This window comes from Nanorana parkeri, unplaced genomic scaffold (genome assembly GCF_000935625.1).
Source record: "Nanorana parkeri isolate BGI_ZX_2015 unplaced genomic scaffold, ASM93562v1 scaffold1533, whole genome shotgun sequence".
Classification (NCBI taxonomy): Eukaryota; Metazoa; Chordata; class Amphibia; order Anura; family Dicroglossidae; genus Nanorana; species Nanorana parkeri.
The window spans coordinates 318584-333256 of NW_017307801.1; the positions used below are offsets into that span (position 1 = coordinate 318584).

General features: G+C 48.0%; 1 protein-coding gene and 3 non-coding genes across 4 annotated transcripts in view; all 4 read left to right on the forward strand.

Moving 5' to 3' along the window:
• Window positions 1-3626, forward strand: part of HPN (hepsin) — a 27508-nt gene extending 23882 nt beyond the window's left edge. The window contains exons 13-14 of the mRNA XM_018570447.1: window positions 1856-2020; window positions 3531-3626. Coding sequence (XP_018425949.1) covers window positions 1856-2020; window positions 3531-3569 — 204 coding nt within the window. The 3' untranslated portion in view covers window positions 3570-3626. The remainder of the gene's footprint in view (window positions 1-1855; window positions 2021-3530) is intronic.
• A 5393-nt stretch (window positions 3627-9019) lies between these two features.
• On the forward strand, window positions 9020-9092 carry TRNAK-UUU. The gene has a single exon. It is a non-coding gene; the product is annotated as a tRNA-Lys (tRNA).
• Window positions 9093-11946: 2854 nt separating this feature from the next.
• TRNAK-UUU lies at window positions 11947-12019 on the forward strand. The gene has a single exon. It is a non-coding gene; the product is annotated as a tRNA-Lys (tRNA).
• A 1783-nt stretch (window positions 12020-13802) lies between these two features.
• Window positions 13803-13875, forward strand: TRNAK-UUU. The gene has a single exon. It is a non-coding gene; the product is annotated as a tRNA-Lys (tRNA).
• Window positions 13876-14673: the final 798 nt, after the last annotated feature.

The window sequence follows — 14673 nt, forward strand, 5'->3', positions numbered from 1 at the left end:
AGGGAGGCTCTGATGTGAAAGGGAGATGCTAAACTGAAAAGGGGGGTTGTGATGTGAAAGGGGGACCCTAAAGTGAAAGGGGTGCTCTGATGTGAAAGGGGGGATGCTAAAGTAAAAGGGAGGGGGGCTATAATGTCAAAGGAGGGGACTCTAAAGTGAAAGGTGGGCTCTGGGGAGAAAGGGGGGACTCTAAAGTGAAAAGGGGTTCTGTTGTGAAAGGGGGGACTCTAAATTGAAAGGGGGGCTCTGATGTGAAAAGAGGGACTCTGATATAAAATGGGGATGCTAAAGTAAAAGGGAGCTCTGATCTAAAAGGGGAGACTCTAAAGTAAAATGGGGGCTCTGATGTGAAAGGAGGGTACTCTAAGTAAAAGGGGGGCTCTAGTGTAAAAGGGGGGCTTTAAAGTAAAATGGGGATGTTCTGATGTGAAAGCGGGGACTCTGTAGTGAAAGGGGGACCCTGATAAGAAAGGAGGGGACTCTCTAGTGAAAGAGGGACTCTAATGTGAAAGGAGGGGGACTCTTAAGTAAAAGAAGGACTCTGATGTGCAAGGAGGAGACTCTACAGTGAAAGAGGGGCTCTGATGTAAAAGGGGACTCTAGTAAAAGGGGGGGGGTTCTGATCTGAAAAGGGGGACTCTGTTATAAAAAGGGGAACCCCACAATATGGCTGACCATGTCACAGGCAGTCCTCCTTTCCTTCTTCTACGTTAGTGTGATTCTGATGTGAAAGGGGGGGACTCTTATATAAAAAGGGGTGTAGCGCTCACCCCCGAAGGAGCCGCTGTATATGAATAGAGGTTCTCCTGCCTGTTTGTCCCAGCCACCGGTCCCCTTTGTTCAGCAACAGCACACCGACACTCACCGACAGAATGGACTCAAGTCTCAGGGTCTTTTTGTAGATTTATTTGCAAAGGTCAACAGGAGAGAGGATTTGGGGTCTGTAGGATGCCCTGGCGGATTATCTTCAAAGGACAGCTTTCTCCCCTAGCAACCGCTAAGGCCCATAGCAATGGGATCCGGTCAGAGTGACCAATGGTTTCTTTAACAATACTGTGAACAGTCAGGATGGTCCAGTAACTTATATGGAGAAGGTTAGCTATCTCTGGACTCAGGTAAGGACCGCTGGCTTCTTCTAGAACAGACACCTGGAATAGTGGGAGGGATCTCTCTTGTGGGTCCCAGACGGAGGCTCTCACCAGCTCCTCTGCGGTACCCCTCAACAAGAAGACTCCACCTCCGGCCCAGCTTCCATCAGGTCTTTTCCTCTTCAGTATCTGGAATCTCTGTGCCCTCAGCATCTGCAACTGCCAAGGAGCACTCCAGGTTAGTAGTAGTATCCTCTTAGAACAAGGCACCCAACACCTGCCACGTGTATGGGGCCCAAGCAAAGTTCCTATGGAGTCCTAGGCCTGCAGGCCCCCAGCACTTGGCACCCAGCTGAGGCCCAGGCCCTTTCCATCTGCATCACAGAGACCTCCTAGGGAGAGGCCCCCAGGGGGAAGAAGAGACCTCTGCACAGTGTCCCCAAACCTTTTATTACCTGTCCTCAGCCATACCTCTGAGTCATCCTACTCAGGGATTGGTTAGGGTCAGGTGCATAGTCATAGTCTGAGGATGGATCCTCCCTCACTGTATGCTGAGGCTCCCTTTTCCTCAGCAACAGGAGGAGCAATCAATCCAGCAGATTCAGGGACACCTATAGAATGCAGAGCTCTGTGTAATCACATCTAGACTGGTTACAGTCCAGATATTTCTAAATTGGATAGCGACATTTTAGAGGGCTCTACAGGGGGAACCCCAGGAATATGGCTGGTCATGGCCTTCACCTCTTCTGTCTGTTTGTTGTCTGCAGGGTGACAGCGGAGGTCCCTTCGTGTGTGAGGACACCATCTCCCGCACATCAAGATGGCGGCTGAGCGGCGTCGTCAGCTGGGGAATAGGCTGCGCTCTGCCGAACAAGCCCGGGGTGTACGCCAAGGTGGATCAGTACCAGAGCTGGATCTACAGAGCCATGAAGGTGGGGGCACATATACAGTATATATTTATACACTATATTACCAAAAGTATTGGCCCCTCCCCCTCCAAATCATTGGATTCAGGTGTTCTGTGACATTTCCCGGCTACTAAATATTCCGCGGTCGCCTGTTACTGGGATTATAACAAAGTGGAAGCAACTGGGAACAACAGCAACTCAGCCACAAAGTGATAGGCCACGTAACATGACAGAGCGGAGTCAGCGTGTGCTGAAGTGCGCAGAAGTCGCCAACTGTCTGCAGAGTCAATAGCTACAGACTTCCAAACTTCGTGTGGCCTTCAGATTGGCGCAACAACAGTGCGTAGAGAGCCTCATGGAATGGGTTTCCATGGCCGAGCAGCTGCATCCAAGCCGCACATCACCAAGTGCAATGCAAAGCGTGGGATGCCGTGGTGTAACGCACGCCGCCACTGGACTCTAGAGAAGTGGAGGCGTGTTCTCTGGAGTGACCAATCACGCTTCTCTGTCTGGCAATCCGATGGACGTGTCTGGGTTTGGCGGTGGCCAGGAGAACGGTACTTGCCTGACTGCATTGTGCCAAGTGTAAAGTTTGGTGGAGGGGGGATTATGGTGTGGGGTTGTTTTTCAGGGGTTGGGCTTGGCCCCTTAGTTCCAGTGAAGGGAACTCTTAAGGCATCAGCATACCAAGACATTTTGGACAATTTCATGCTCCCAACTTTGTGGGAGGAGTTTGGGGACGGCCCCTTCCTGTTCCAACATGACTGCGCACCAGTGCACAAAGCAAGCTCCATAAAGACACGGATGGGGGAGTTTGAGGTGGAGGAACGTGACTGGCCGCACAGAGTCCTGACCTCAACCCGATAGAACACCTTTGGGATGAATTAGAGGCGGAGACTGCGAGCCCGGCCTTCTCCCCCAACATCAGTACCTGACCTCACAAATGGTCCAACATTCCCATAGACACACCCCTAAACCTTGTGGACGCCTTCCCAGAAGAGTTGAAGCAGTTAAGGAGCCCATACACTGCTCGATTCTCGTACGAGAATCGCGGGAAATCCCGCGAGCAGTGTGAACGAAGACGTGCGACCGTTTCTACTGTACGGTCGCACGTCTTTTGTCTAAGGAGCGGTGCTCGGGAGACAAATGCCAAACGGGCCGGTGTGCGCGCGCACACTGCCCGTTCAGCATTGCGGTCATCGGAAGCCCGCCGCTCAGGGGGGCGGGCTTGCGATGATCGAGAGTACGATCTGCCTGTCCAAGATGGGCAGATCGTACGTTTTTTTAATTACTTTACAACCATCGCAAGACTAAGGTCTTGCGATGGTTGTAAAGTGTATGGCCACCTTTATAGCGGCAAAGGGCGGAGCCAACCCAATACTGAACCCTACGGACTAAGACTGGGATGCCATTAAAGTTCATGTGCGTCCCAATACTTTTGGTAATATAGTGCACATTGGGTTTATATTTAATATACTTTATAGCATATTTGATACATTTGATCTCATTCTTGTGCCGTATACATCTCTTCTAGACCAAAGGCGACGCCACGGGAATCACGGAGATGCCATGAAAATTCCCCCCCGCTATCCATGGAACATCCGGATCCGGAATTCTGCCGGAGCAGTGACTGGCGGCGTCCTCATCGCCACACTTATAATCGTCATTATGTAACGTTTGGGAAATCCGCCGCTACAATGTTACTGTTCCGGCCATGAACCGCTCAGGAGTCCGATGAGCCGGGACAATCTACAGAGGAACACTCATAGACTTTGGAAGGAATACTCTATCTTCATCCCGATCTTACGAGCCCCTCCCCCCTCCAAATCCCCCAAATCGATCTTTGTATTAATTGTGGTAATCGGTGAAGATATTTTAGCTTTGCTCAGTGTCGCCGTCCTGGGCCACCTCACCTATCTAAGGGGGTTCAAAAACCCCGAGGATGGAATCACATTCCGCATGTCATCTGCTTGCGCACGCTCAGTGACTGAAACAAGCCGTGTGCATGGAGGGGAAGGTGCGGCTGCTGGGTAACTGACAGAGGCTCCAACCCTTCCCCCCTTCCCCGCTCCATCCAAAATGAAACAAAAAAGTTTCGTCATGAGGGAACTGCCAATGCTGTCCTCCTACTGATAGCTGCCCGGCTGATATGCTGTAGACATGTGCGATTCGTTTCGTTCCGAATCGAAATTCGGACGAATTTTCGTAAATTCGGACATTCGGATGTATCCGAATTCCGAATTACAGACATAACGAATGCAAACGAATCCGAATTTCCATTTCCGAAGTTCGGTAGCGTTCGCACGAACGTTCGTTTCGTTTTCTTTTCTTATTCGTTTCTTATTCGTTTCGTTCGTTGGAGCAAAGTGACATTAGAGAAGGAGAAAAATATTTTTTCCCCCTCAAATGTCACTTTTGCTGCAAACGAACGAAACGAATAAGAAACGAATAAGAACAGAAAACGAAACGAACGTTCGTACTAACGCTACCGAATTTCGTCCGAATCCGAATTCCGAATCCGAATTGACTTTCACACCCGAATCCCGAAAAACGAAATAACACAAATCCGAATTTAAAACGAAACGAAACGAAACAAATTTTTTGGCAGTGCACATGTCTAATATGCTGATCCTCCGGGTTCAATACTTTGAGTCAGTGACACAGAACCAGTACCCCTACATACTTGCTCCAGAGCACTAACACAAAGTATCGATCAGGCCGTCTTTATGTTCCAATCAGTGACTTTGCCCACGCTGAGATGATGTCATCAGACTGCTGCAGGCAGGAGGAAGCATTTCCTCAGTCTCCCCTCCCCCCACTGATCAGTCTGCTGCAGGCAGGAGGAAGCATTTCCTCAGTCTCCCCTCCCCCCAGTGATCAGTCTGCTGCAGGCAGGAGGAAGCATTTCCTCAGTCCCCCTCCCCCAGTGATCAGTCTGTACATTGTAACGTTGTATTACCTGCAGCAGGCGCTGGCCTGTGTCAGACATTTCATGTGTGAACACAGCCTCTGAGCCGACATCTCAGCCTGGGAAGAAGTTGGTGACCCTGGATGATGCCTGAACATACACGGTGCCGTTCTGCCGGAGAGTAAATCAGATATCAGGGGGGAGTACTGTGATCTCAGAGAGGTATATATATACCTGATGACAGGTCCACTTTAAGATATAGCTAACTTTAAATACAAGACCGGTTCCCGGAACCTGAGCCTCAGTGTGAATGGGCCCTAAGGAGAAATCGACAAATGTCAATCTGGAAGGACCGACCCTTGAAGAAGGGAGGGGCTATCTGGTCGGTTTAAAGGGGAAGCGTGCGGCCTCAGCTTTGTACCAAAGATTTGTATAGATAGAAATATTTTATAGTATAAGTGGATGTTATAGATAAATCTGATCTCATACCAGCCAATCAGAAGAGGGCTCCGCGACGGGCTGCGGATACATTGTCTTTTCATTGTTGTGTTCATTGTATTTCCTCTATTGTTCTAGACAATGTGAAATCTTTACGGTATCGAAATGATTAAAAATGAACACAGGGCCGGGGAGGGGGGGGAGGCAGAGGAGGTGGCTGCCCATCAAGAGGGGTGCCTACGCTACTCATGTAGGTCACAGCTAATGGGTGGGGGTCAGATTTTGGCCTGAACAACCTTGTCCTGTCATTGGGTAGAACTATAAATCCCGTGCAGATGTGTCTCTGAAGTTCCAGTCTGGGACGGCCACCCTCTAGGTGACCTTTGAACTCCTCTGCACCTCCGACCTGTAGAGTTAGACCCCGTTCCCCTGCTAGCGACATACCTTTGCAGCGGCCGGGATAGCGCGACTTTCGGGGCGACGTTCCAGCGACGATCCAGCGACGGTAGCGCGACCTTCTCCGTCGGGCTCCATAGAAAAAAAAGAAAAATCGCGCAAAATCGGCCGAAAAAAGGGTCCGGTAGAAGCGACTTGCGACCGCGACGAGCGACGCGCGACATGGAGTTAAGACAGATCCATTGAATAACATTGGCCGGCGACTTCTCGCGATATCGCGCGGCAAAAATGCGCGATATATCGCGGCGGAAATAGCGCGATAAGTCGCTACATGTGAACGGGGCCTTACAAGAGACAGCTCTCATCCTCACTGGCAAGCCAGGGGAAAAGGGAAAGAGTCATGGGATTTTGGAGATTTCTGCTGGGTTACAGGAGACCGTGAGAGCTTGTTTACAAGTTATTAGAAAAATGTGGCAAATATGGCGGCTGGTGACCATCCCCCCACCCCCCCGGCGCCGGGTCAGACTCTGTGCCCCTGTAAAGTAATTTACTAGTTAAACGTTCATCACCTAATTATCAGCGAGCGCACGGACACATGTACGTCCTCCCTGGAACACGTCTAATAAATGTACAGTTCACAAAAATGGCACCCGAGTGATTTCCTTTTATTTCCCCCGTTCAGAGAAAACAATATTTTGTTTTCGGGTTTAAATTGTTTCTGATGTTTGTAAATATTTGTATCAACTTCCGGATGGAATGAAGTATCAATGTGTCTTCTATACTCTTCTAATGACAACATTTATTACCAGGTGGTCACATGACGCTGTGTTTGCAAAGCCTGCTTTGCCCTGGGATGGAAAAGCACAGCAATGTCTTTGTCTGGTAGACTGGATAACCCTTTCGCTGCCAAGGCTTTTTTTTCCTCGTTATTTGCACCCATGTTATATTCCACATTTTAGGCCTGAAAATTACTTCAAACCCCCCCAAACATGATATATTTCCTGAAAGCCAACAACCTGTAGAATACAATGGTGGCAGTGGCAAACTTTTATGTTGCACGATATTGGCGCAACCATCTATCAAACCCAGAAATTTAGTGAAAAATGCACTCAAGTAAATTTTAGTGCCCCAAAACACAATTAAATACCCATTGTTTAAATAAAATATAAATAAAGAAGTAACAACGACTAAATAGATACCCAACATGCCCAGGATAAATATTGCGTGCGTCTGTGAAACTGCAACAGAATTCAGTACCCCCAAAAAGTCCATAGACAACTCTTTAAAAGCCCCCACAGGTCATCAGTTTAGAGATACGTGTAAATATTGGCGCTAGAATTATTGCTCTCATTCTGGTGTGCGTGGCAGTACCCAACATGTTTAGCGCATTCGTCGTTTTCCTACGTAGGCGCATCTAACGCGTGTTTATGTGAATGCACGCGCATCTCTGGGGCAGGGACCTTTAAAAAATATATATATATATATTTTTACATTAATTTTATTCTATATTATTTTTTTAAACTGTTTTTTTCTTCTTTTTTTAAACTTTACTTGCTATCACATAGGGGGGCTTACATGCCCCCCATGTGATAGCATAATTGCAGTGACAGGTACTCTTTAAGGTGACGCTGGGGGTCCAAAAGACTCCTAGTGTCCCCTTTACACTCTAAATAAGCTATTGAAGTGCAGATCGCAGGCTTCAGGAGCCGACAAATGGCAGCTCAGGGACTGGAAGTGGTGCAATCCGTGTCACTCCCAGTCCCATAGAGCGGGGAGGAGATCAGCGAACGGACGTTAGCTGCTCTCCTCCCCAGCTTCCCACCAACACCCCAAAATGGCGGTTCCCGGGCCCGTAGGAGGGGCAGCATAGCCTGGGAAACACGGTGGGGGTGTCAGGTGGGGGGGGGGCACACTTTACCAGCCCATAGAAGCAATCTAGCGGCAGTCGGCTTTACAAAGGTAAACAGAGTCCCGGCGGTGTTTACAGAGCCATGGGTTAGGGTTAGGATTGGGGGTCACTGTTAGGGTTGGAATTGGGGGTCAATTTTAGGGTTAGTATTAGAGTGATAGCTATGGTTAGGGTTGGTGGTCACTGAAATGTTAGTATTAAGGTTAGATTGTGGTCACTGGCAGGGTTAGTATTAGGGTTAGACCTACAGTTACAGTTAGGACTTGGGTCACTGTTAAATCTAGTATTTTGGGTTGGAGCTAAAGTTAGAGTTAAGATTGTGCTCACTACACTATATTGCCAAAAGTATTGGGCCCCTCCCCCTCCAAATCATTGGATTCAGATGTTCCGTGACATTTCCTTGCTACTAAATATTCCGCGGTCACCTGTTAGCGGTATTATAACAAAGTGGAAGCAACTGGGAACAACAGCAACTCAGCCACGAAGTGGTAGGCCACGTCACATGACAGAGCGGGGTCAGCGCATGCTGAAGCGCGCAGAAGTCACCATCTGTCTGCAGAGTCAATAGCTACAGACCTCCAAACTCCATGCGGCCTTCAGATTGGCACAACAACAGTGCGTAGAGAGCTCCATGGAATGGTTTTCCATGGCCGAGCAGCTGCATCCAAGCCGCACATCACCAAGTGCAATGCAAAGCGTGGGATGCCGTGGTGTAACGCACGCCGCCACTGGACTCTAGAGAAGTGGAGACGTGTTCTCTGGTGTGACCAATCACGCTTCTCTGTCTGGCAATCCGATAGACGTGTCTGGGTTTGGTGGTTGCCAGGAGAACGGTACTTGCCTGACTGCATTGTGCCAAGTGTAAAGTTTGGACTCTTAAGACATCAGCATACCAAGACAATTTGGACAATTTCATGTCCCAACTTCGTGGGAACAGTTTGGGGACGGCCCCTTCCTGTTCCAACATGACTGAGCACCAGTGCACAAAGCAAGGTCCATAAAGACATGGATGGGGGAGTTTGGGGTGGAGGAACTTGACTGGCCGCACAGAGTCCTGACCTCAATCCCATAGAACACCTTTGGGATGAATTAGAGCGGAGACTGCGAGCCTGGCCTTCTCCCCCAACATCAGAACCTGACCTCACAAATGGTCCAACATTCCCATAGACACACTCCTAAACCTTGTGGACGCCTTCCCAGAAGAGTTGTGCGTATAAAGGCGTCCCAATACTTTTGGCAATATAGTGTACTCGGAGTAGGTCTACGCCTAGAGTCAGATCATGAGTAGCCAATTTCAGAAAATAACATGAAAAGACCAGCAGAGGTCACCCTATCTTCTTTGGTAGACGCTCCTACATGTGACATCATCTGGGCCCGGATAGCTCAGTCGGTAGAGCATCAGACTTTTAATCTGAGGGTCCAGGGTTCAAGTCCCTGTTCGGGCGATGGATGTTTTTTGCCTCCTATGTTGATTCTGAGCAAAGACAAAACATGAAGTATGGCATGCATAGAACCTCCTCCGGATTTTAGCTCAGTGACGGTGCACCATTTTTCGCAAAGGGATTTTGTCACCTGTTTGGCGTTTCCATGGTTGCTCTCAATCATAACCACCTTATGACAAATTAGATTGTGATGAAATGGCTTCTTGCCACAAAACGCGTGAGCCTTTTCTGCGAGCGCCTTCGGTACCTCATTGTAGCATCACTCGGGTATATACTCCCTGGGATTTACTACTTTGATCATTTCTTTTCGCCTTGGTTGCAATGTCAGCATGTATTGGTTATATGTTAGATAGCCTGTCTGTATGTTGTCATTGTATTGGTTTCTGGATGGTTACAGTTATATTTGATACATCGGAGGTAAGTGCACATTTATATAAGTATATTGTATTCAGTTATTTTGTATCCATCATTATTTGTGATGCCATTTTAGACCCCTCCTGGGTTCTCTCCGGATAGACGCTCCTGTTGGACACCTTCTGGGGCTTATAAACGCATTTATTTTATATTGCTGTGAAACCTTTACTTCCTTTTATACCATTGTTGGTCGATACATTGTCTATAACTGGGCTCCTTGATGAGCTATATGATGATGGGGCTGATTGTTCCTTGAGGGGATTTTGGAATTGTTTTTAATTTTAACAAGGTTAAAGCTCTGGGTTTCGCTCACCCCCTACGTCTAAGTGAATACAGAATTGTTTAGAAACCCATAAAAGATATGGAAAGAGGAAAAGCTTGAAGGGCAGATTTGAAGGTTATTACATGAAAAGACCAGCAGGGGTCAGTCTACTCTCTCTGGTATAAAATCCTCCCTATGACATCATCAGAGACTGGAGAGCTCAGGTGGAAAAGATCAAGCTTTTAATCTGAGGGTCCAGGTCACTGTTGGGATTAATACTAGGTTTAGGACTGGGGTCACTATTAGGGTAAGAACTAGGGTTAGAGTTAGGATTGGGTCACTATTAGGGTAAGAACTAGGGTTAGAGTTAGGATTGGAGTCACTGGTAGGGTTAGGACTGGGGTCACTATTAGGTAGACTTGTGCGCCGTCAAAAAATTTGTTCCGTTTCGTTCCGTTTCAGAATATCCGTTATTTCGTATTTCGTAATTCGTATCCGAAACTCAATTCGGATTCGTACGAAATACGGATTTTCGTTAGTTTCGGCACATTTTCGTAACTTTACGAACATTTGTTATGATGAAGTTAAAAAGCAAAAATACCTTTGTTAATATTGGAGTCGATGTGGTAGTTGTTTTTTTATCCGAAATACGAATTCCGTTAACGGATTCCGAATTTCGGATTTTAAAAAAAACTACCATCAACTCCAATATAAATGTACTTTGCTTTTTAACTTCAATATAACGAATGTTCGTAGCGGAACGAAATTCCGTCAACAGAATTTCGTATTTCCTGCCTGTGTATTGTAATGCAACTCTCAGCAGCAGCGGATCCGTATTTCGGATTAAAAAAAAAATCTTGTCATGTTGTTCAACCTCATTTACAGGGATAATATTAGTTCCCGGTTCAAAGAAATTCGGATCCAAAATTCGTTAACGGAATTTCGTAATTCGGATATAATTCAGAAACTGCAATTCGGATTTCGGATGCTTCCGAATTTACGAATTTCAGGAAAATTCGTACGAATTTCGATTCGTAACGAAACGAATCGCACATGTCTACTATTAGGGTAAGAACTAGGGTTAGAGATGAGATTGGGGTCACTATTAGGGTTGGAGCTAGGATTGGGGTCACTGGTTGGGTTAGAATTGGGGTCATTATTAGAGTTAGGTTAGAGGTCACAGTTAAGGCTAGAATTAAGATTAGGCTCACTATTAGGCTAAGAACTGTGCTTAGAGTTAGGATTGGGGTCACTGGTAGGGTTAGATTTGGGATTGGGGTCACTGGTAGGGCTAGAATTAGGATTAGGGTCACTATTAGGGTAAGAACTAGGGTTAGAGTTAGGATTAGAGTCAATGGTAGGGTTAAGATTGGGGTCACAGGAAAGGTTAGGATTGGGGTCATTATTAGAGATAGAGTTAGGTTTGGGGTCACTGGTAGGGCTAGAATTAGGATTAGGGTCACTATTAGGGTAAGAATTAGGGTTAGAGTTAGGATTAGAGTCACTGGTAGGGTTAGGATTGAGGTCTCTAGTAGGGTTAGAACTAGTGTTAGGATTAGGGTCACTGGAAAGGTTAGAACTAGGCTTAGAGTTAGTATTGGGGTCACAGTTAAGTCTAAGACCAGCCAGCCGCGTCACTGGGGGAGTGCGGACCGCACCCAGGAGACACCAAGTGCACCACCAGGTCCCGTTCTGCTCCCGGAGCCTGGGCAGACAGGGGACTATTTTATCGGCACGGCAAATTAATTCAGGATAGAGACATCTGTTCCCCGATCTGCTCTGTGTGCTCTGTGAGACAGGAGAGCCGCATGCACAGCGCTTCCTGTCTCAGCTGTCACAGGAGATGGAGCAGAATTCTGTGCAGGGGAGACATTCTATCGTGTTATCATCAGGGGGGTGGGTGACACCATGAGTTACTGTACCGGGTGACACCAACCCTAGTGACACCTCTGAGGCCATACACTGCTTAGAACTCCAAAAGACTTTTTGACTTTCTGTTAGTTGATGGGGGTCAAATCGACGACCTGTTTGGACCGTAGTGACGAAAGAAGTCGAAGGCGCAAGATGGAACATTTTTCTCGAAGGAACAAAATTCTAACAGTGAATGGTAATGACAGGAAAAGACCAGCAGAGGTCACTCTACTCTCTCTGGGAGACACACAGAATAATGACATCATCAGAGCCCGGATAGCTCAGTCGGTAGAGCATCAGACTTTTAATCTGAGGGTCCAGGGTTCAAGTCCCTGTTCGGGCGCTTGATTTTTTAAAATTCTGCGCAAAGGAAGACACAAAGTATAGAATGCAGAGAACCTTCCAAGTCCCTGTTCAGGCGACAGAATTGTTTTCTCTTCATTTTTTAATTCTGAGATGCAAAGACAAAGACTTTTTTTATGAGTTATGACAGTGATCAGTCAATAGGCCCAACATTTGCCAATAATCATTTATATTGTGTACTAATAGCCCCGCCCATGTAGCAGATCGCACTTAATGTGCCCATACACTGCACGATTCTCGTACGAGAATCGCGGGAAATCCCGCGATCGTACGAGAACCGTGCAGTGTGAATGAAGACGTGCGACCGTTTCTACTGTACGTCTTTTGTCTAAGGAGCACGCTAGAAAACCAGCCGAAAATCGTACGATTTTCGTCTGGTTTTTAGCATGATCGTAAGATCAATGCCGCACGGGCCGGTGTGCGCACGCCCACACTGCCCGTTCAGCATTGCTGTCATCGGAAGCCCGCCCCTCAGGGGGGCGGGCTTCCGATGATCGCAAGTACGATTTGCCTGTCCAAGATGGGCAGATCGTACGTTTGTTTAATTACTTTACAACCATCGCAAGACTAAGGTCTTGCGATGGTTGTAAAGTGTATGGGCACCTTTATGCTCCGCTACTGTCATTTGTAGGAGGTACCAGAAATCAGGCACGCATGCGCATTGACCAACTCCAGCTACATGAGGGTTAGTTCTCACCATATGCAGTGCGTTCCGGTCCTATTCTGAGCAGAACGCACTGCCTCGCTTTGCGGGCCATTGAAGTGAATGGCACCGTAGCCACGCCCTCCGGCCGCACGTGATCGCTCGCACGGGATCGCAAGGCACAGTGCGGTCCGATCAAAATAGTGCTTGCAGCATTTTGATCGCACCGGACCGCAGACACAATGTGCCTTACGATCTCATGCGGGCGATCGCATTGCCGCCGGAGGGCTTGGCTGGTGCCATTCACTTCAATGGCCCGCAACGCCCCTTCCTGCCCAACTAAAAAGTGAGCCGGCCGCAATGCGAGGCAGTGTGTTCTGGCCAGAATCGGGCCGGAGCGCACGGCAACTGGTGTGAACAGTCCCAAACATCAGGGGTGTATCTACTGCAAGGCAAACTAGGCATTTGCCTAGAGGTTAGAACTAGTGTTAGGATTAGGGTCACTGGAAAGGTTAGAACTAGGCTTAGAGTTAGTATTGGGGTCACAGTTAAGTCTAAGACCAGCCAGCCGCGTCACTGGGGGAGTGCGGACCGCACCCAGGAGACACCAAGTGCACCACCAGGTCCCGTTCTGCTCCCGGAGCCTGGGCAGACAGGGGACTATTTTATCGGCACGGCAAATTAATTCAGGATAGAGACATCTGTTCCCCGATCTGCTCTGTGTGCTCTGTGAGACAGGAGAGCCGCATGCACAGCGCTTCCTGTCTCAGCTGTCACAGGAGATGGAGCAGAATTCTGTGCAGGGGAGACATTCTATCGTGTTATCATCAGGGGGGTGGGTGACACCATGAGTTACTGTACCGGGTGACACCAACCCTAGTGACACCTCTGAGGCCATACACTGCTTAGAACTCCAAAAGACTTTTTGACTTTCTGTTAGTTGATGGGGGTCAAATCGACGACCTGTTTGGACCGTAGTGACGAAAGAAGTCGAAGGCGCAAGATGGAACATTTTTCTCGAAGGAACAAAATTCTAACAGTGAATGGTAATGACAGGAAAAGACCAGCAGAGGTCACTCTACTCTCTCTGGGAGACACACAGAATAATGACATCATCAGAGCCCGGATAGCTCAGTCGGTAGAGCATCAGACTTTTAATCTGAGGGTCCAGGGTTCAAGTCCCTGTTCGGGCGCTTGATTTTTTAAAATTCTGCGCAAAGGAAGACACAAAGTATAGAATGCAGAGAACCTTCCAAGTCCCTGTTCAGGCGACAGAATTGTTTTCTCTTCATTTTTTAATTCTGAGATGCAAAGACAAAGACTTTTTTTATGAGTTATGACAGTGATCAGTCAATAGGCCCAACATTTGCCAATAATCATTTATATTGTGTACTAATAGCCCCGCCCATGTAGCAGATCGCACTTAATGTGCCCATACACTGCACGATTCTCGTACGAGAATCGCGGGAAATCCCGCGATCGTACGAGAACCGTGCAGTGTGAATGAAGACGTGCGACCGTTTCTACTGTACGTCTTTTGTCTAAGGAGCACGCTAGAAAACCAGCCGAAAATCGTACGATTTTCGGCTGGTTTGAACGGTGCTCGGGAGACAAATGCCGAACGGGCCGGTGTGCGCACAGGCACACTGCCCGTTCAGCATTGCGGTCATCGGAAGCCCGCCCCTCAGGGGGGCGGGCTTCCGATGATCGCAAGTACGATTTGCCTGTCCAAGATGGGCAGATCGTACGTTTGTTTAATTACTTTACAACCATCGCAAGACTAAGGTCTTGCGATGGTTGTAAAGTGTATGGGCACCTTTATGCTCCGCTACTGTCATTTGTAGGAGGTACCAGAAATCAGGCACGCATGCGCATTGACCAACTCCAGCTACATGAGGGTTAGTTCTCACCATATGCAGTGCGTTCCGGTCCTATTCTGAGCAGAACGCACTGCCTCGCTTTGCGGGCCATTGAAGTGAATGGCACCGTAG